Raw genomic sequence first — 20,699 nt, forward strand, 5'->3', positions numbered from 1 at the left:
TAGGGGGAAGGAGGGCAGTTTGCATGACTTGCAGTAGAAATCGTTTGCTGTTCTGCAAGCTCTTGGAACTCTTTAATGACCAAGACAACTGTAGTTGTTTCTTTTTGCATATAAAAACACAGCTTGCTCCAAAAGGTAATGAATGTCTAGGTTAATTTTTTTTTCCTTTGTGGTTAGCTGACAGTGAAGGTTTTATACAGTAACTGACACCACGCTGCCTAATATTATGTCAAGACAAACTTCTGTCCTTATTGCATTTATTAAAAAATGTACCTGTCCCAACCTATATACAAATTCAACTTAAGAACAAACCTACAGTACCTATCTTGTATTTACCTGGGGACTACCTGTACTAGGTGTTAATGGAGTTCAAGCAGCTCCAAGCCAGCTGCTGTGCTTATGTCAAACTTCACTAAGGTAATAGTCAAATAAAGAGCACCTATTCTGTTTTTCACAACCTCATTGTCTTGAGGTAGCAGGTTTAGTTTAAATAATATGTTTCATTCTTTTCATTTTTGCTGTTTTATTTTCATTTTTTAAATCTGTTTATTATCTTTTATTTGCAAACAATTTTATTCACATGAGCCTTTGTTGAAGATATACTATAGTCTGTTCTATTTAAAGTCTCTCAACCCACAGGCAAATAACCTGCAAAGGTCATATACAAATAAAGTTGCTTAAAAAAAGAAGAGTATTTATAGTACTTTGTTATTGGCTTTCCACATTTTCAAGAGGTGCAGGTGATTAAAACCCACAAGAATGAATGTCAGCTCATTGGAGAGGTGTTTTCAACAGATACTGAATTCCCAGCTCTCCCAGGAGGCAACATTAAGGCACAGTTACATCACTGGCACCCTCTGGAGATGCCGGGGCCGAAGTACTTTATTTTAGCAACACTATCGTTTTTAAAATGCCTTTGCAATTGATTCAGCTTTGGTGAGTGGCGGTGCTGTTAATAAAGTAGACCTTCCATTTTCATGGAAGATCCATTTTCAGTGAAATAAATTACACAGGTGTGATGAAACACATAATTTCTGATAGCTGAATTGTGAATCCTTGTAAAACCAACCGTAGACACTAATGGGACTGTACAACATTCTCTATTAATGTTGAGATATTCCCAGCAGGGCCCTGCCTCTACCGCTGTGATATTAGATCATGTATTTATAATCTCTCATCTCATTCTACCCATCCCCACTTATAGCAAAAAGTCATTTAAAAGTGTTCATGCTGGTGATGTACATTTATTTATATCATTCATTTATCAGTCCTGACACTCTTCCATAAGAGCTCGTTCAGGCATTGGTCAAAAGCCTAATGTGAAGAGATGGTGTTCAGCTCTTAACAGAAGCGAAATAAAGCAGGTGAAACCTGTATATGGAAATTGTTCATATACATGCCAACTTCTATACAAGAAGCAAGGCTTTTCGGTCCTATAATGAATTCATTTTATATGTATTAGTTTTAATGATAGAACAAGGATAGAATAAGTAATTCACAGGTTTCCCATTAAGGTTCCCATTTAGTGTGCATACAATAGACAGTTTTTCTGGCTTTGTGCCACTGTCGCAACTCCTCCTTATTACTGTCACTATCACTATTATTGATTTACAGAAATAAAAGAGGTGATTCTAGTAGATAGGATATTACTTACAAATGATTGTGATAATGTTAAGAAAATCCTACCTCTTATAGATCAACTTAGGGTCCATCTAGCCTACCTCCAGCACTGTCTTATAATGGCTTAGTGTGTATGACTTTTGTCTTTTGGCTAGTTATGTGGTCCACAAATAGTTCTCAGGGGTGAAGAGAGTGACGTGATGATGTCTGTGCCACTCTCTACATCAGGATCTCTCTACCAGGGATCCTCCGGGGGGTTGCTTGGGTTCCTTGAGCAATGAGCAGTTTGTGCCTCTCAGGTCAGTATATGATAATGTAAGAGACATTATTCTCATTGACCACCACACTAATGTACTATGAGCTGTGGATATAGTTATTATAGTAGGAGCTCCCTGAAGACCTGAAAGTTATTGTGAGGGTTCCTTGGTAAAGAGGTTAAGAAAGGATGCTCTACATTGTATGTGAGTGCAGAGCCAATGTCATAATACCCTGAACTCACACAATGTCCTCAATGCTCTGGATTGAATGATGCTGGCAGTATTTTAACCCAAACGACAAGGACATAAAGTACCAAAAAAAAAAAACAAATACTGTGAAGACCAATGATAGAGATAAGGTGAGTTAAAGCCTGTTGAATACCTGTTGGTTGTCTTTTTTGCCAAATGGGCACAATTCTTGCAAGCAGTAATTTAATGCTTTGTGTGCGACACTAAGACTTCATGTAATAACACTAGCTGAAATGTTATAGACATTTGACAGAATCCATGAAAGAACCACAAGGATTTTTCTTAATAATGTATATTTTGTTATTCTTTAAATGCCTTATAATTCTAAAATGTTAATTTTTAGGCTTATGAAAAAGGCAAAACAGATAGTTACTGTCTATAGCAAAGTCAAATTATTCATAAAATAATATTTTTATAATGTGCATATAAGTTATACCTATAAAATAAAAATAGAGACTCTTACCATTGGTTGGACATGGAATAACATTGCACGATCGGTTAATTGCACGCTTTCCTGTGCAGTATTTTCCACTGTTTCTTGGAGCGGGGTCATTACAGTGACGATAGGCAAACTGCACTCCTCCTCCACATGTGCGAGAACACTGACCCCATGGTCCCCAGGACCCCCAGTTTCCATGACTGGAAATCTGCAGTAATGAAAAATGAATAACGGTAAAAAAAAAAATGAATGAGAATAGAACTCTTAAACCAGTAAATTCATGTATTATGCATTTATATGCCTAAAGCATAAAAAGAAGAAGATGACGGTACAGTATAACAACTATTTAAAGTAGAGCTTCAGGCAATCAACTAACTACATGGTGGAAATACATCACCTAGGTTCTCCCTTGATGGTCTATATTATCCGGTCTTGGGGAGCATTATTAAATGGGGCCCAAGGTTTCTAACTTACAGGCTGACCTGGATAAATGTAATGGTCTTGTGCATTTTTTAACCTGACTATATAACTAATCGGGAAACTAGAAGGTTTATTGTTGACCATTGTAAAGTTATGCATTTTGGGGGTAAGAACATGGACCACAAATACTACACATCTAGGTGACTCAATGATAGAGAAATATGTAGGTGTTTTAGTACATCATTTATCTAACAGAATGTAATGCAAATCTGAATCCTTTCTCTTGTTTCTTTCTTGTATAAAACGAGGTAAAGAGAGAGACATAGTCTTGCCTCTGTCTTGCCAATATTACTAAAAAATTAATAAACAGTTGGGTTTTGGACACGAGTTCACTATAGGTATGTTAGGAAACTAGAGAGAGTCAAGAGAAGGACAATGGAGAATGGATTTGCTCAGCTATTTGAAAAAAATAACTGAACTGAAAGTATTCATCCTTTAAAAAAGTGTTCAAGGGGGTATAAAATAATTTTGTATTTGTAGACTTCCCCAGGTCTGGTTTGCTTAGTAGATGTTCTTCTAAATGCACAGAATATAACTGGCTATAAATATTTATATATAATAACACTGTAGATTGCTGATCCAGGGACTATTTGATTCCCTTAGGGGATCAAGAAGGATATTTTTTCTTGGCGCAGCAAACTTTACCATGCTTTAGGAGGGTTTTTTTTGCTTTTGTCTGGATTAATTGTGGGTTTTAGGCTCTGTGGATATTGGTATACGCAGAACTCTAGTGAATAAAAACTGCTTGAAAGCAGAGTTTTTTATGTTTTGACATGCAAAGTATTTTATGCCAAAAACTGCTTCTTTAAGCTTCTAGCATTTTTTTCCCATAATATATGTGCAGATCAGTGCACATTTTGTTTTTCCCAGCATCTGTCAAATGGAAGACCTGATAAATGCTGAACCCAGAAATAGTCTGGTAGGATTTGTCAATGATATTAGTAAAGAGTCTAATGGGGATTGCAGATTTTGTATTGCTGGAGAAGAAAGTATGTAATTTGTGCTAAAATAGCCCACCCAGTATATGCAATCAAGTTGCAAATTATTTCTTTTCTACTGGTTGAACTCAATGGACATATTTTTATTTTTCTCTTGAAACGTGAGAGAAAATATCCAAAGGGAGGAAATTCCTGACTGTCAATGCAATAAGTATTCCTACAGTAACAATTATAGGTGTTTGCAACAAACAGGGTTGATCGTCACTTTGGTATATGGAACACAGAAAGACATTGAGCTGTTTGTGTATAAAAAATGTTATGTGCCTGGATGATTGGCTTTTCATCATTTGTCATTTTTGCTTTTGATTTCCTTTAATGAAATCTGAGAATTAGGAAAATAAACAGAATGAAATGAAAGCACCATACCGAATAGTACTTCTTCTTGGTTTTATCAACGCACTTCCCATTCAGACATATTCTTCCTTTTCCACAAGGCGTTCCCTCTACCGCAGGCAGCTTCTTAGTTAAACACACCATCTGACCTTGGCGAACAACTGCGCACCATAGACGCGAGCACACATCCATCCCAGGACACACGGTATATGTCGGCCCAAAGGCAAGTTTGCATTGACGGACAGCATCATAACTCTGTCCTGGAAGCTCCTCCGGTCCCAGAATCTGATTTCTCGGTTGATCTAGCAGACAGTTTCCTTTAATACAGATTAGAAAAAGGTTATCTAAGAGTACACAAACTTATTTCCTATAGTCCTTGCAGGGCTTTTTTTTTCTTAGGGCCCATTCATATTATCACAGCGCTAACATTAATGCAATGTCTTATACTTGTATTAGGGAGCACTGCATTAAATGTTCCTACTCTGGTACTCACCTATTTGGTAAATAATCATCCTGCTTATAGATAAAACCAGCTGGTGCAGGCTAAGAATGTACTAGTACTTTCCAAAAATCATAGAATTTCTTTTAGGCCTCTTTGTCTCTTTAGTGCTGGTGCTATGAAAATAAGGAGTCCCCTGACATGACATGGGATTTTAGGGTAGTTGAGTAATTGTGAGCTGGCAGGGTAGCACTGAGGCTATCTTGAAGAGCAAAAACAACAAGGAAGTTTTCTGTGTACACATTACTACAACACATAAAAAAAATATGTGGGTGGGATTTTAAAAACAGCGGTAGATAAGGGTGTAAGTGTCTTTGCCCAATTGACACTGATACCAGTAGAACCAATGGCCACTTTCAGGGAACAAATCATAAAATAGTTGACTATTTACTATTCCTTTTTTAACTGGAAATGTTTTTGAGAATAAAATTTACAATGCAGTAATCCCAGGTGAGAGGTAGCTAGCTATATAACATTCAGCAGATTACATCAACAGTTGATCAATGTTTGAATAGTGAAGTATCTCTACCAAAGGCTATCAGCCCAAAAAATATATTAGTACTGGTGCCAGGGGGAAAATGTAACCCCTGCCCCTCAGTCCAATCCTCTCCTTGAAGAGGGGCCACTTCATGGTTTTGATAATGGGCCACATAGCCCATATTTATATCTCTTACTCTGTGGATTAGTTTTGAATGGAACTATTCCCAAGTCAGAACATTTAGGATTTAATTTTAAACAACCCGGAGCTCTTTTATGCCTTACAGAAACCATTAATGTACAGGGTTTCTATCATGTGGTCAATATTGATACTTCTTAAAGACCCACAAAGACACAACATAAGGTTTAGTAGGTCTGCAAAACAGAAAATAGTTTCCTTTTACAGTAATAAAAAAGGAAATGGTTCCGCCAAAGCAAAAGTGCTGTATTTAAAACACTAGTAATAGATGCCAGGGGAAGTTTTAGCGATAGATGTAGTTTTATTGAGAACAAGAAATCAGAGTAAGAGCCCTCTGCCAAAAGATTGAAATCAATAAGCAGACTTAGTATAGTCATATACAATGCTCAGTATAAAATTCTTACTATGGGAATATGTCTGCCTTAATGCTTTCCATATCCTTGGCTGTAGAAAAGTCTTTTTTTAATTGGGGTTTCATGACTGTCAGCAATTTTGAGCTAAGCAAAAGAAAAAAAAGTACAATAACAAACTCCCCCATGGAATCCAGAAAAGCTCTGATGACTCTTAAAGAATGCTATTTGGCTAGGGTCCACTGGGACTATAACACTTGTGCCCTTGTGCCCGTCGTTGGCATTGTAAAGCAGACTCTACTTTGCAAACGAGTAACCGGCATTATGGAAAGAAATGCTAGCGTGTAAACCGGAACATTAAAACAGACTGTTTGGTGGAGTATAAAAGGCCGCCGTTAAAACAGAGTGCTGTAATTTCCAAAACAGAATCACTCTGACCTCATCTAGCCTCTGACTCTGTTTAAGAATTCAGAGTTTCTTCCAAGTGCCTTTATCAATTGGTATGTTCACAGTTACACTGGCAAGCAGAACCCTTTTAAGGGGGAAAACTAGCTCCGTAAATAAATCATGTTAGGTCTCTGGAGTCCAGTCTTAAAGGACCCTGCACTTCTTTACAGCAAGAAAACAAACATATTTCTTTGTATATGACCAGGTTTACTTTTTATTGTAAATAAAACATATTGCCTATCTGGAGAAAATTACACCCCACCAATAGATAGAAAATAGTAGCCCAAATAATATAGGCAACAGCCACACCATCCTTTGCGTGGATCATGCCAAGTTAATGCAAATAGTAGCCCAAATGATATAGGCAATAGCCACACCATCCTTTACGTGGATCATGCCAAGTTAATGCACAGTAGTCAGATTTACCAATACCAACCTATATGTATGTGCCTATTTATGCCATAAACAAAGGGGGGAATCAGCAGGCTACTATTGAATATAACGTTTTTGCAGGGTTTTGGTCTTTTAGTTCCATGGCACATTTGTGACAGTCAACGGCTGCTGGTATCTTCTGGTAATTTTCTCAGGCACTGACCAACCAGGGGGGAAAATGCAACTGTTCAGGGGTTGTATTGGCACAGGTCCAAAGATTCTTGTGTAAATGTTTATATTGTTCCCTGAACAAAATAGGCCTTATTCATGAAAGTTCTCCAAGACTGGAGATGATCATCATGCAAGAACCTGATTGATGTAGTAAACTTTGAATACATTTCTTAAATATTATTTGCTATTAGTTGAGAAATGTTTTCAATGTCGGATCAGATCAAGGATTGTTGGTTCACCCAGTTTCTCCCATGCCTATCTTGTCGAGCTTTGGATAAGCTAAGCCCAATAGGTATCTAACAACTCATACCATAGCAGGCAGTCTCAAGCAAGCACACATCCCTGCTTGAGACTGTCCATCTCTGATAATGGCATCTTTGCAGTGCCTCGTCTGCATCTAACTTTTTTATTGGCTATTGGGTAGTCACTGATGTAAGTTTTCTGGAGTTATATTATCCTGCCACTTGCAAGCATCTATGCACCTTATGTACCATATATACTACAAAAAAATGAATATGTTGCCATCTGTTATCTGTTACACTCCACAGATCTAATAACACTGTCTAGTAACACCTGAATTTTGCAAGCTTTTCACAAAATGTAAACTGTGGTGTGCGGACTATGGTAGTTTATGGAGCTGCCTCTTTGTAGGGTAGCATGATTAGATGACATCTTTGACAGTTCATGTGACATTACTTTCTTTCTCCTAGTACACTGGCATATTTTTGTTTAGTGGTATGTTATGGTATTTGATTGCAGTACACCCAGGGACCTGGGGTGAGACCAGTGGTATGGCCACGGTATGACCACTTTACTACTTTCTAATTGTTCTGCTAAGTCTCTTCCACTAAGAAACACTCTGCTTCCTAGTATTTTGGGATTAGGTTCCACATCATAAAGCCTGTTTAATATTTTAAGAATTGGTTTAGATTTACTTTTACTAAAAGTCAAAGCTTTCTGATGAACAACTTTTCTCTGTAGGTTCCTGTAGAATCTCCAGTTGTCATCTAGTAGGGTGACCCTATCAAATGTAAAGCCTATTTATTGTGAACCGACAAATGGCTGGTAGAAGTCAACAGCTAGTAATCAATTTTTTCTACAACATAAAGGAGTCAGCGGTAGAAGCCTACTTTTATTCAAAGGGTGAAAACTTTTTAAAGCTTTCCTAACAATTTAGGCCCTCAAATTAATTTTAATAAAACCGTCTCTATTCATTATAGGACTAGTTGTCATTTTTTTTGTTCTTCAGCCCCAGTGCTTCCATAATGGATTAAGCAATTTGCTAACTTACAAAGACACACAAATTGTATTTGATAAATGGCAATTTCCTTAATTAAGCATGGTACTTTCAAAGGAAACACAATTATAAAGCACTGTAGAGCATGCAGACTGTTTTAAATAAATGAATACATTAACGATAAAAAATATCTTTGATTGCTTTTATTAATTTGACACATCATCATCGCCTTTACCTTTAGGCAACTCATTTGCCAAAATGACTACGTGAGCCATTAAAAAAAGAAAGAAAGCCTAAACAAGATTGCGCAAATGTTGTAATAGTTGTGCAGCGATCAGAAGACTTTTGTTTAAATCTGCAATTAAAATTATTTATCTTTCAAAAGTGGAAAAATAAATGACTCAAGTCATGGTCTAGCAAACAAAAGTTTGGCCATATTCTAAGTTTATTAGGCATGTGTCCTCAAACAAACTTCCAGCAGCTAGAGAACTCAAAGCTTAGCTTGGCATTGAACTTCAAAACTTTACGGCCATGGTCCTCAGTTAATGTTATTAAGGCTGATAAAGAAATATGCTTTGTATTTTTTTATCAGAATAATTAGCTGTGCCAGAGATCTAATGCAACTTGACTTAACAAAGGCTTGTCTTATGAAATAATAATGAAATACATTTACTTTGTTCTTTTGGTGAATAAAGAATATTTCTTAATCTAAGTTCATTTTAAAGAGCTTAGCAATGGAGAATGTCTACGATAATAGACATTTTATACACAATTTCCCTGAAAAAGATTTATTTATTGAAGATCTCCATGAAACCAAGAGAAATAATGTAATATTTTACCTTCAGTGCAAGCCACAGGTGAATTTAGGAGTGCCACTTGACCACTCGGATTTAGGGATTCTCTGATTACTCTGATACTTAGGTGTATGTTAAGATGCACTGCAGGCAATTCAAAAAGAATGGGGTGTAATAAACCTCATGCACAAAATAAATTGGTTCTGCTGCATTTTTTTTTGGGGGGGGATGATGCGATTCAATCCATGTGACAGCACTAGGTCAGTTAGCATTGCCACATGGAGAGTTCATAGCCCTGTGTACACTATGGGCCTGATTTATCAAAGCTCTCCTAGACTGGAGAAGATAGATTATTATGGGCAAACCTGGGTAATCCAGAAAACCTGGAATGGATCTAGTCCACGATAGAAACCAAGTTACCAAATAATAGCATGTGATTTAGGAAATCTATTCTAGGTTTGCTGGATCACCAAGGATCTCCAATGATGATCTATCTTCTCAGTCTTTGAGAGCATTAAAAAATCAGGCCCAATTATTTTTCTTTGCTACCACCATTGAACAGAAAGAAGGTATGGCAAAAGGAAGATCATTTTAAGTTGCTGGGGTGGGCTAGGTTAAAGTGACTCTGTTGTTTGGCTTCAAGTGGACAAAGCACAGGCTTTCAGCTCTACTTTGATGTTGATCATTTGTGTGTCAAAAATGTTCTTGCTAACTTTCTTAATTTTATGCCACCATGCTATAACCTATAAATCTATATATATAAACAACTAGACTGATACAGTATACTGTCCCTGCATAATCCAAGCATTTCCCTCTTAAATGTTCGACCCTGTTCAGACACACAGACTTAAGGCATCAAATATCTCAGTGTAAAGACAGCACTAAAATAATAAAAAGTGCAAAATATGCATGTCTGAATCTTGGCATAATGAATGTTTGGAGATCAGTTGGAAAAAAACAAAAGATACAAAAATCCTGTCCATTAAAGAGAAGAGATATGGAATCGGGAAGGGTGTATACATTCAGAGGGGATGGTGAGCCCGGTTGTAAAAACACAGCTGTGATGAGAAAACCAGTTCATGCCGGGAGTATCAGCCATGACATCCAAATACGACACATGGACAAGAAGAGAAGAACAAAACAGCACTTGGATCACATTCAGCATATAAATGGAATGAGGCTGGAACTGCTCCATATGTGCAGGAGATAAGGATTCATGTTCTAGCTGTCAGTTATATGTTACTTAACGAAACAAAAATAAACCAGATCTGATTTGTTTTATCAAACTCAAGCCATTCTGTTGTTTAGTTTTTAATGTGACTGTGTTAAAAAAATTCAAATGAGAAAGTTGCTGATTACAGTAATGCCAATTAAGGGCTAATTAAAGGGAAATAATGGCTAATAGGTCCCTGTGTGGTCCTGCCATGAGTCACACAATTATATAAATGTTAGAAACTGCAACGGCCTAACCTGCACTACAGCAGCCAGGCATGGACCTGTAGATCACGATTAGGAATGCCAGTAGCATTGTAAAATATATATATACACAGGAAGGCTGTGAACTAGACTTTAGCTAGTCATGGCTTGGGCTGTATTCCCAATAAAGGCCATATGTGCATTAATGACTGCACAGCTCAGGAGAGCAGCAGTAACCCTTAACACCTAAAAACTGATGACTCCTTTCTTGCATTGCTTTACTATTTGCCAACTGAATTTTTATGACCAAGTTTGGCATCAAAGCTGTATGGGGAAGAAGAATCCTTGTAGTTTAGGAAACCTGAAACCCTTCTTCCTCTTCTAAATTTCAAAAAGTACTTCTGTATAAAGCTGAAAACATTATATTATTTTTATTCACCTGAATAGATAGATGTCAAGCATTTGTTTTCCAAACAAAATTTATTTTTTAGACATAACCGGGGGGATGTCATGTCTAAATATTGTCCTTGTCTAAGTATATGATGCTATAAAATGCCTTAATGCAATGTATGTCAATGCAGAAGACATGTTGTTGTACTGAGTTGCCATTCATTCCTAATGACACCACAAATGCAAATTTACCAGTGCACTGATGTGCAACACACACCCATGCACTGACAAGTTATGCTGTGCCATGCACTTGCAGGGCACTGCACAGCCATGGCAGATACATGCCATAAATATTTTATTTTTAGTGTTCCTATATTTATATATGTCCATCATTAAAAGTTTTTTCATAAAACAGACATATTTCCAACATATTAACAAAGTAAGTTATAATTGCAGATGGTCTAACAAGTAAAGAATGCACTCACTAACCTCAAAACTGGTTGGCCTGAAATATAAACAGTCTGTAATAAATATTTACTAAAAATTGCCTGGACACGGTGTCCACACTTATGATCTGAACTGCTTCCTGTTTAAGTAATAACTGGTAATGTCTGCCTTAGTGGAAATAAAATGCCAATGTATGAAGCTGACTTGACAAACAGAGTTGGGGTTTCTCAATAACCACATCAGATTTCAAAGGTATGGGAATGGACCTAAATAGAATTGGGCTTTATTTTTTAAATATTACAGGCAATAGATTACAAATCTCATACCACAAGTGGGATATTCCAAACACATTTCATAATCAGCTACTTTTGTAACAAGATGCAGATGTTTTTTTTTTTGCAATAACTGGATGTATATATTTGCCCTTTGAATCATACGTGGCTTGTAACTAGTTTATAATATAGGTGAATGTGATGAAACTGATTGTTGCTGAGGTATGTTGGAGCACCGGTCATATTTACAATGGTATGACTTTTGTTTGCATGAGCACCTATAATTATTAAAGACTTGCTGCAATTTTAGAGTCATAAAATAATTTGGAACGTCTAGTTTAGGAGATCAGCTCAGATCTGCTTTACTATTCTCCAAAATTCAGAGAAAAATTTTCCATTTGCTATAATGAGAAATCTAAAGAGCCAGACCATTGGAGACTTTAAAACTATTGATATTCAAGCTACAGGCCCTTAACATTTTTGGTGGCTCTCAAGAATGGATGCAAGTATCTGAACATCATTGGACAACTGCAGTTCCAAGAACCCCAAACCTCTTTTATTTTGCAATCTCAACTTTAGTGGAAAAGTCAAACTCAGTCCCGATTGGTCTTACCAACTTAGGAGAATAGAGATGGGGGGAGGGGGGGGGGCAGGAAATGTCCTTTGTTTTAGGGTTCCAGAGATAGTCAAAAATAATTTTATGTAGAAGGTGCCAAGTTAGAAATTAAAGTTGCCATTTATTCTCCTCTGGAAACAACCATTTCCATATTAATGGACTTAATATTCTGAACCCATTAAACACAATTATATTATTGCAGATTTTTGTTATCATGTGGATGATAACATCATAACACATACAATCACAAAGCACATTCTTGTGATGATAGCACTCGATTAAGCTACAGGAAGCTCAAAGAAAGAAAGCACTCCATAATAAATGTATAAAGAAACGTATTAGGTCTATTTATAAATGTTTTCATCAAAAGCCCAGCAAACTTTTTCCCATAATTCATCACAATGAATTTCATTACAAATATGGATGTATCATGAGAAAAATTTGGTTCATGCATTTTATTGCCGACTCCAATGTGAAAAATGTGTACATTTTAGGGTAAAAGTTGGGCAAATCTTGGGTGAAAACACTTATAAATAGACCCCTTTATATCCAGAGACTGCTTTAATCTTTGTGACCCCCATTCCTAAACCACCCTTACCTCGTATTATATATATAAACATATATATTTTCAGCATTTTCAGTTAAAGTGGAACTCCACTAAGTATGAAATGAAAATGCTGTGGGAGACAAGTGTAATACTCCAATTTACACTCACCTCTGCGGCGTCCGTCACTAGACCAAGAGCTGTCAAAGCTCAGCAATCATCGAAATGACGGGTACACAGCGGAAAGCAACAAGTTTTGACAGCTCTTGATCCGGCAACTGATGCCACAGAAGTGCGAATTACAATATCACAATTACCTCCTACAGCATTTTCATTTAATACCTTGCGGAACTCTCCTTTAATTTGTTATAAGGATGCATTCTTTTTCAGCATGTACAATTTTATTGACAGATTTCTTATTTACCATGTAATAATGAATGTCGTGTAGCATTATGTTCCTTTTGTATTACTTTTCTTATATAGGGCTGTTTTTACCTGTACCTAGCAATTTGCTTTTCAGTTCTACTCAGAGGTTTATATTGTATACAGTATTTGATACATCGTATAGAATATTTCATTTAGCAATATACAGTTTTCAATTCTATAGAATAATGTATAAGTGTTTTCAGGGTGTCTATATATCCGTTATATTTAATACTTAGAGACTAGTATCACGGTGCTGCTATTCCCTGACGTGAAGCTGTCGGAAAACATGAATACATTAAACAATGATCCAATTTTTTTCTGACTTGTTCCTAGCTTTTATGCTAACCCCGACACATGACCCTTACCAGCCCTGTAACACTTAACTCAACCTAAACTTAACTTAACTCAATGTATTTAACCTTTTAACACCAGACCCTCATCTTAAAACTAAACACTAAAAAAGTCTGTCTCAAAAACACATTTATTATATTGCAGCCTACTAGCCCTTGGATGTAATTGCTGCATTAGTTCAGGCTTTTGGTTAGCCAGGTAGTCATGCCAGTATGACACTTCCTGTTCTAGGGTGACAACGCTCATTTACTGCATTATATCTATAAAAATATAGATATTGGATGTTTATTCTCTTCCTCATCCCCATTACATACCAAGCAGAAAGTTTCGAAAGTTGACAACATTGTTGGAAATATCAGTATAGTGAACAGGTAGCTATGACACCAAAATTATGGCAATTTCCAGTACTTTCATGTACTTTACTATTGGCCAGATGTATTAAAACTGTGCATGTGCAAAAAAATAGACCGGGGAGGCCATGGGATAAAAACATTGGGCACATGGGACTGTCAAGAAACTCTCTTTGTAAAATACTAAATTTTATTTACTATTGCATTTTCTTGTTTTATGTAAGCTATAGATGGGCATTTAACTAATTTTGCTGTAAGGAATAGGGGGAATCTCGGAATACCCCAGCAGCTTCCTCCTACTAGGGTTCTAGACAGCCTTTCTTAAGGGAACAATAGTTTTCAGCCAGGGGTTGAAGTTGCATTTATTGGTCATTGGACACCAAAAAACGGAAGAAGATGAAAGCTAATAGAGTAATATTATCTTTATATACTTCACCTCTTTTGGAACTTTCACCTTTCCTACAAATTTCCTCTGGGTAGCAAGCTTCCCCACCCTATCCAACTGTATGATGATGATTCACTTTATTAGGGTGCAATGTTGATGTTGGGGACAAGTAAGTAGACAAGTTTGTTAACTGATCAATAATAAAATGTAATCCAGATATCTGTTGCATGGGGATTAAGTTTTAGAATTGGTTTTACAGTCATGTTTCTAGAAAAGGTTAGATTTTAACTGATTGCATTTATTATAATTTCAGGTTGGTTAAAACCCTCTTTATCTTATTTACCCCCAAAGGGTTATGGCCATTTTTAGGGAAAGTTGCATGCTGCTATAGGGTTTCCTTGTGTGGGTTGTGGGGTTGGTCTGAGCATCCCTATATTAATTGACCCTGGATTTGCAAAGCACAGTTTTACAATAAGTTATCGAAAAAAAATCTTTATAATATATCTTAGGCACATCTTGATTGATAATAAAACATTTTTTCTTCTGCGTTGTCATGGAGATGAGAAGGTACAGTGTGTGATGTCTGTGTCCGAGTCTTACATTTTACATTCTTTTTTCATTTCAAGGAACAAAAACAAGCATCCAAGCTTTACCGCTTTGCTTTTGAACACAATAATCTATTCTTCTTTTCATGCATTGTTGAAGCTAGTTTCTAAAACAAAAGTCCTAGAAGTGATGCCTTCACTGCAGCTTCATGATTTTATTATGTATTTCTCAGAATTAAAGCCACACGGACATTTATCAGCCAGTTACCTGCTAGTTTGTTAAGATTTTGCTCACCTTTCGGCCCCATTCCCACTGGCTCTCTAAGGACCTATTGTTTCTGTAGAAGGTCTCTATGGTGAATGTCCCATTGACTTCTTCCAGATGACATGATTCTTTGTCTTTGTCATTCACACTGGTTATGCTTACAGACGATTGGAATTTAATGGCAAATGTGGAGAAAATGGCCTCAATTCGTTAAGCAGAAAACTTAGCTTTGTGCACAGCTTGATTTAACAAGGTATCGCTGCAGAGTGCCATAACTCTAATATACTTGTTATCATTATTTTCTTTCTTTCACATAGTTACCTGATTATAAAATGTGATGCTACAGACTTAAAAAAAAAGTGTATGTCAACCCAAAGGTGCAGTTTTTTTTTTCTGAATAATCACGCTATCTTTATTTTTTTGCCAAAGATGTCACATCAGGGCTTCTCAACCAGGGTTCCGTAGAACCCTAGGTATCCTCCAGAGTTTGCTAGGGGTTCCTTGAGCAATGAGCAATTTGTGACTCACAGGTCAGTTTAACTGACAACAATGATCTTTTTGGCTACCTATAAGGGTGACAGTTATTTCCAATGGCCAGTAATGCAATATTCAAGAAAAATTACATGATTGGGAAAAAAGGTGGACATGTGACTTTAACAGGTCAAAGTCTATGTGTATTTTTTTCTACTCTACTCTTTACCATCAGTATTGTGCTCCACTGTTTGTGGACTCCTGCTGTTTTTTAAATGAGCCCTTTACACTTTAAAGCAAACCTGTGCTTTGCCAATGCAGGGCAAAGAGACATATTAGCTTTAACGCCACACTCCCAACTGCAAAGTCTTGTTCCTTTTAATCATCTCCCAGTTTATACAGCTAATGAGACCAAAAATACTCTGGGTATAGAGGATTACATGTCCTACATCCTTTGGTCTTTTGTTATTGGTGGTGGTGTTTAGCCATTGCCCCAGAAGTGCACAGGCAAACATCTAAATCTACAGTTGAATAATTTTTCACTTTGCCGTTATTTATTATTATTGTACTCTTTTACTAACCAAAATATTTGTGAAGCAGTAAAATTAATAAAAAATGGCAGGTAAACCAGCAATAATATGGTTCAATCACAGACTTAGCCGTTTGCTCTTGAATTTCAAGTTCTGCATGTACAGCGTGTAAGGTGCTTGAGAATCTCTATAAGAATACAACCTAATGTTAATCACTATATTTAACATACCGCTCATAACTCCTTCCAATATATGTTATAATCCAGGCTGGATGACCACCTACTAATCCAGAATAAAATCCCATCAAATAAAAAAAAAAACACATCTGTCAGTGAACAGCATGCTGTTTATATATAAATAACGCTTGATAAAAATGCCAGCATGTCTCCATCACGATTAATGTGAACTTTTGATGTGCAGCCCTTGAAGGTGACGGGAGCTTTAAGACTGTTTATGTAACAATTTTGACTCATATGTTCCTCCATATACACTGAAAACATCATGTACCAAAAGATTTGTGAAATGATTAGAGGCTATGTCTAATGAAAAGTCTGTTTACATCTAAACTGCCCACATTACATAACCACAAAAAGCTTTCAGGGGATTTTTGTCAATTTGGTGCAACGCATTGCAGTCAATGGGGAAGGAGAATCTAAACAAGATTAAAACCCAAGCACACATTGTCAGATGCAATAGCTAATGTATTTTTAAGTTTTTAGGCTAAGGATATTTTAATCAAAAACAGAAACTTGCTAATCCTGTCAAAAATACAGTATTACTTTAAACTATCTTGAAGCTGTTCATGTGAAAAAATGGTCCCTTTTTAGATGGGAACATTTTGTTGGATTTTAGGAATCAGAGACATTTTGACACTAACCAAAATACAAATGTTAACCATCACCTTGATCCAAAACCTACTGCAAACTGTGGGCCTTTGCCAACAAAGTCATTTGCTAAACATCACACCACTGACATGGTGATCACATGGCTTTGTTTTTTGAACAAAGACCTGGTCATCATTTTGGTGATCAAAATTTGATTTTCTAAGCAAATACGAGCAAATTTGTAGAGTTAGTTTATATGTCCAAATTGGATGCTAAGTGTGGGATCTCTGCAAGGCTGGATTTAATAATTTTGTTGAAAACTCAATGATGCCAAATCACTGCTGATCCATATTGGACATGGGTGGTGCTGGGATTTGAAAAAGTCAGGATCAAGCATTATTCACCTACTCTTTACCATTGTGTTACTAGACTTAGGATCCTTAAACTTATGGAACTTAAAATATGGAACTGGAGAAAGGATCTCCGAGGCTCAACAAGAAGTAGAGTGGGTAGTGCTCCAGTGGGTAGTGTACCAATGCTACTTTAAAAAAACAAATACTGCATTTTTTTTATGCACATTGGTGCACTTTAAATGATCATAGAGCCCAGAGGAGCACTATTCTTTCAAAAGGTGGCGCAAAATAAAAAAATCCAAGAGAAGAACTCGGTCAATTGACTTCTTACAGTCATAGAGTTTTCTTTGTGTACATCCATCCAAGATGTTTTTTTTTGTTTTGGATAGCGTGGGAAAGGATCAGAACCCCTGTCAGATTAAACTAGACAAAACTATTTGGCCTGATACACAGAAGACTGACATTCTGGTATATTGTGGAAAGCAGATAACGATATCTGCTCTCTGTTATATTTGTCCACCTCAAAGTTCACAGCAACTCCTAGTTTTTTAAACAATATCTTGCTTACAGCTTAACTCAAGCAAACTAAAAAAAAAATCAGAAATAGCTGATGTTTTCCCAGTTTTAGAAGAACATCCTATCTCTCACTGAAAAGATTTATAATGTGCATAACCCAAGCACTTAACATTTACAGCTAATAGAGGAAGTAGCTTTAATAAAGCAGGCTTACATGGTAATAAATTGCCCTCTGACTTCATAAACTGTCACTTATGTAAATGATGGAATATTCTTGACAGTTTGTTCACTTTAAGTTACTTACCATGGCCGTCGTCCAAGAAATCAGTGATGGTGGCCGAGGTGCACTTTGACCAAGGTTTGGAGGCATCGATGCTCGTCAGAACAGATGACATCAGACGTTTATCTTCAAGGGAGCCAAAGTTCTCCTCGCAGAATTTAGAATCATCATGGGAAAGCCCAAGAAGATGTCCTGCAAATGGAGAAAACATATGGATGGAATGTATTACAAGGAATGGTATTAATGCTGTGGTTAGGTCGTCATCTCCAGACATTTTCCATACAGACTGTGGAAAGACCAATTACAAGAATCATAAAGTATGCATGCAAACATTTTTCTGCCTATGTATGTTGAGAATTGATCTATCTATCTGCTTTTTCTCTATATATGTCTTTTAATTAAAACAACAATGTTTTGTTGTTTCAAATCCTAAATATCATTTTTCATCCCTTTATCGTGCAAGATATGTTGTGGTTGAAACCTTAAGATCTAAAACAGCACATTACTCATAAGACTGTTGTGATATTCTGAAATATTATGTAGATTATTTACGGAAATGGTGTTGTATTCACCACCAAGCCAAAAGGTAAGATTGTATCACTGATTTAATGTCTAAAATCATGATTTTTTTTTTCTCTTGTTCCTTAATGCCAACATGCTATTGAACATTTTTCATATATTCTTTCAGATAGTGGTTGGATGCTAGTCTGGAGGAGTGGGCATTCTTCTGCAAACTGCATTTGTATTCACAAATAAAATGTATACAGGGGTAACCCCCTTTTTAAATTCACTTTATTTATTGAAACATTAATTGCCACTTTTCAGCAGGATCACTACTTTTGGAATAGTTTACCAATGTAATTGTTAAAGCATGGTGATCACCAAATTTATAAAGCGAAGATCAACCTAATTGCCACTTTATAGCTGCCCAGTAAGTGTTCAAAATCTTTAAAGAGGAGAATTCTAAAGGTCACCAAGAAGATCAGAGGTTTCAGTTATCCTGAATGCCATTTGTTGTGATTGCCACTTTTCAGAATAACGCACACAGAGACTGTGAGTTGTGATAGCACCAAAGAATGTATGCCCAATAACCCGCACATTTTACCTATAGTCCTGATATTATGTTCCAAGATCATCAGATCCCCTTTAAGCCTAGCATTTCTTGTAGAAATCAGGAGCACTGTTACAGGATTAACTTTGTCCCCAATAAGTAATACTTTGACATTTCTCAATTTATTTCTCAAAGAACCTCTGTAGCCACAAAAGCACCACAGTGAAAATGTGACTTTCACAAACTAGCAGAAAGGTAGCAAACTAAATATAAAGAAAGTAAACCGCATCTCGAAGTGTCAATGTATTGCAGGTGTTCTGCTCAGTATTTAATTAAACAACCAACTCAAAGCACTAATTGCCTCGAATGTATTCCCCCGGTAAAAGTTATGTAATTGCTTCTTGTCACCTTCTATTTTTCCATGGTACAGAATGCCAACATTAACACGACTTTACTAGAAATTTCACAGTGTGTATCAAGTAGGGTGTAGATTGCATTTTACAGACTTAAGAATTTAAGAAGCTTAATTTAAGAAACACACACTGAGTTCCCTTCTTGGTTTTTTTAACATGTAAAATGCTGAAAAAATGTTTGTAAGACAACTTTAAAATGTACATTTTGCAGACCTATTTAAGGAGGAACCCTGATATAAATAAAAATATGTCTATGTTTCCATTAGCGGAGATGTTTAATGTTGTGTGGCTTTATGCTTTGCAATTTCAGGCAATTTCAACCACTTTGAAATTGACAGATACTTTCTGCCCTTGAAACAATTGTAACTGTAGGTGGTAGTTCATTGTAATGATGTACATTTAGCTAAAAGGGACTGTAAGTGTTTGAAAGTGCCTGAAAATAGGTGTATGTATCGTCTACATAAATACTATTTGTAGTGTGGTTGTGCCATGCCCGAATAAAAGTTAACTTTTTTATTCTTCCTCTCCTTTGCACTCACCTTGTCTTCACTCCCCATTGCCCTATTTGCCCACCAGAGCAAAGAGAGAAAACCATATGTAAGCAACAAGTCCATCTAGTTAGAACCTACATTGGGTTAAAGCACCATTTTATCCGACTATTTTAACAAAAAAGGAAGGCGGGCAATTACAAATACATTACCAACATACACGCCCACCGTCATATCCTCTGCATTTCACTCTTCCATATATTTCACATTGTCACACCATAAACACAATTCTCCTGCACATCAGCTCATTTTTAAATTAGTCATAACTCCTTTTAGGAACCAGGCTACTTCTGCACCAGGGCTGAAGGCTTAGCATCCTGCTGGGTCGACCCGCCAACCATGATCTATCTACACTGCAATGAGGAGCAGAAAGGCCTAGCTTTGAATTCTTTGGAATGTAAAAAAAAAAAAAACAGAAGAATTTATGTTATTATCAAATTGATGAAGGGTAAAGGAGGAATTATATATATATATATATATATATATATATATATATATATATATATATATGCAGATTAAACAAAGCTCAGTGCTATTTCACCACACTTTATTCTGATTTTACAATATATTATAAAGACCCTATCATGCTGAAATGAGAAAAGTTTCCACATAGTTCTTTAAAATATAAGGAACAGTATTTATACCATTCAGTACTTGGATCAGGCCTCAGATCAGTTTATGTTAGTAAATGGATAATAATTTCTCCAGCTGACAAAATCATCTT

General features: G+C 36.4%; 1 protein-coding gene across 1 annotated transcript in view; it reads right to left on the minus strand.

Annotated features, from left to right (window-relative positions):
* Window positions 1-20,699, minus strand: part of ADAMTS5 (ADAM metallopeptidase with thrombospondin type 1 motif 5) — an 80,765-nt gene that overhangs the window by 25,924 nt on the left and 34,142 nt on the right. Inside the window, exons 3-5 of the mRNA XM_072398016.1 lie at window positions 17,988-18,155; window positions 4,410-4,693; window positions 2,590-2,773 (exon numbers count right to left, since the gene is read on the minus strand). Coding sequence (XP_072254117.1) covers window positions 2,590-2,773; window positions 4,410-4,693; window positions 17,988-18,155 — 636 coding nt within the window. The remainder of the gene's footprint in view (window positions 1-2,589; window positions 2,774-4,409; window positions 4,694-17,987; window positions 18,156-20,699) is intronic.

Source organism: Pyxicephalus adspersus, chromosome 1 (assembly GCF_032062135.1).
Source record: "Pyxicephalus adspersus chromosome 1, UCB_Pads_2.0, whole genome shotgun sequence".
Lineage (NCBI taxonomy): Eukaryota > Metazoa > Chordata > Amphibia > Anura > Pyxicephalidae > Pyxicephalus > Pyxicephalus adspersus.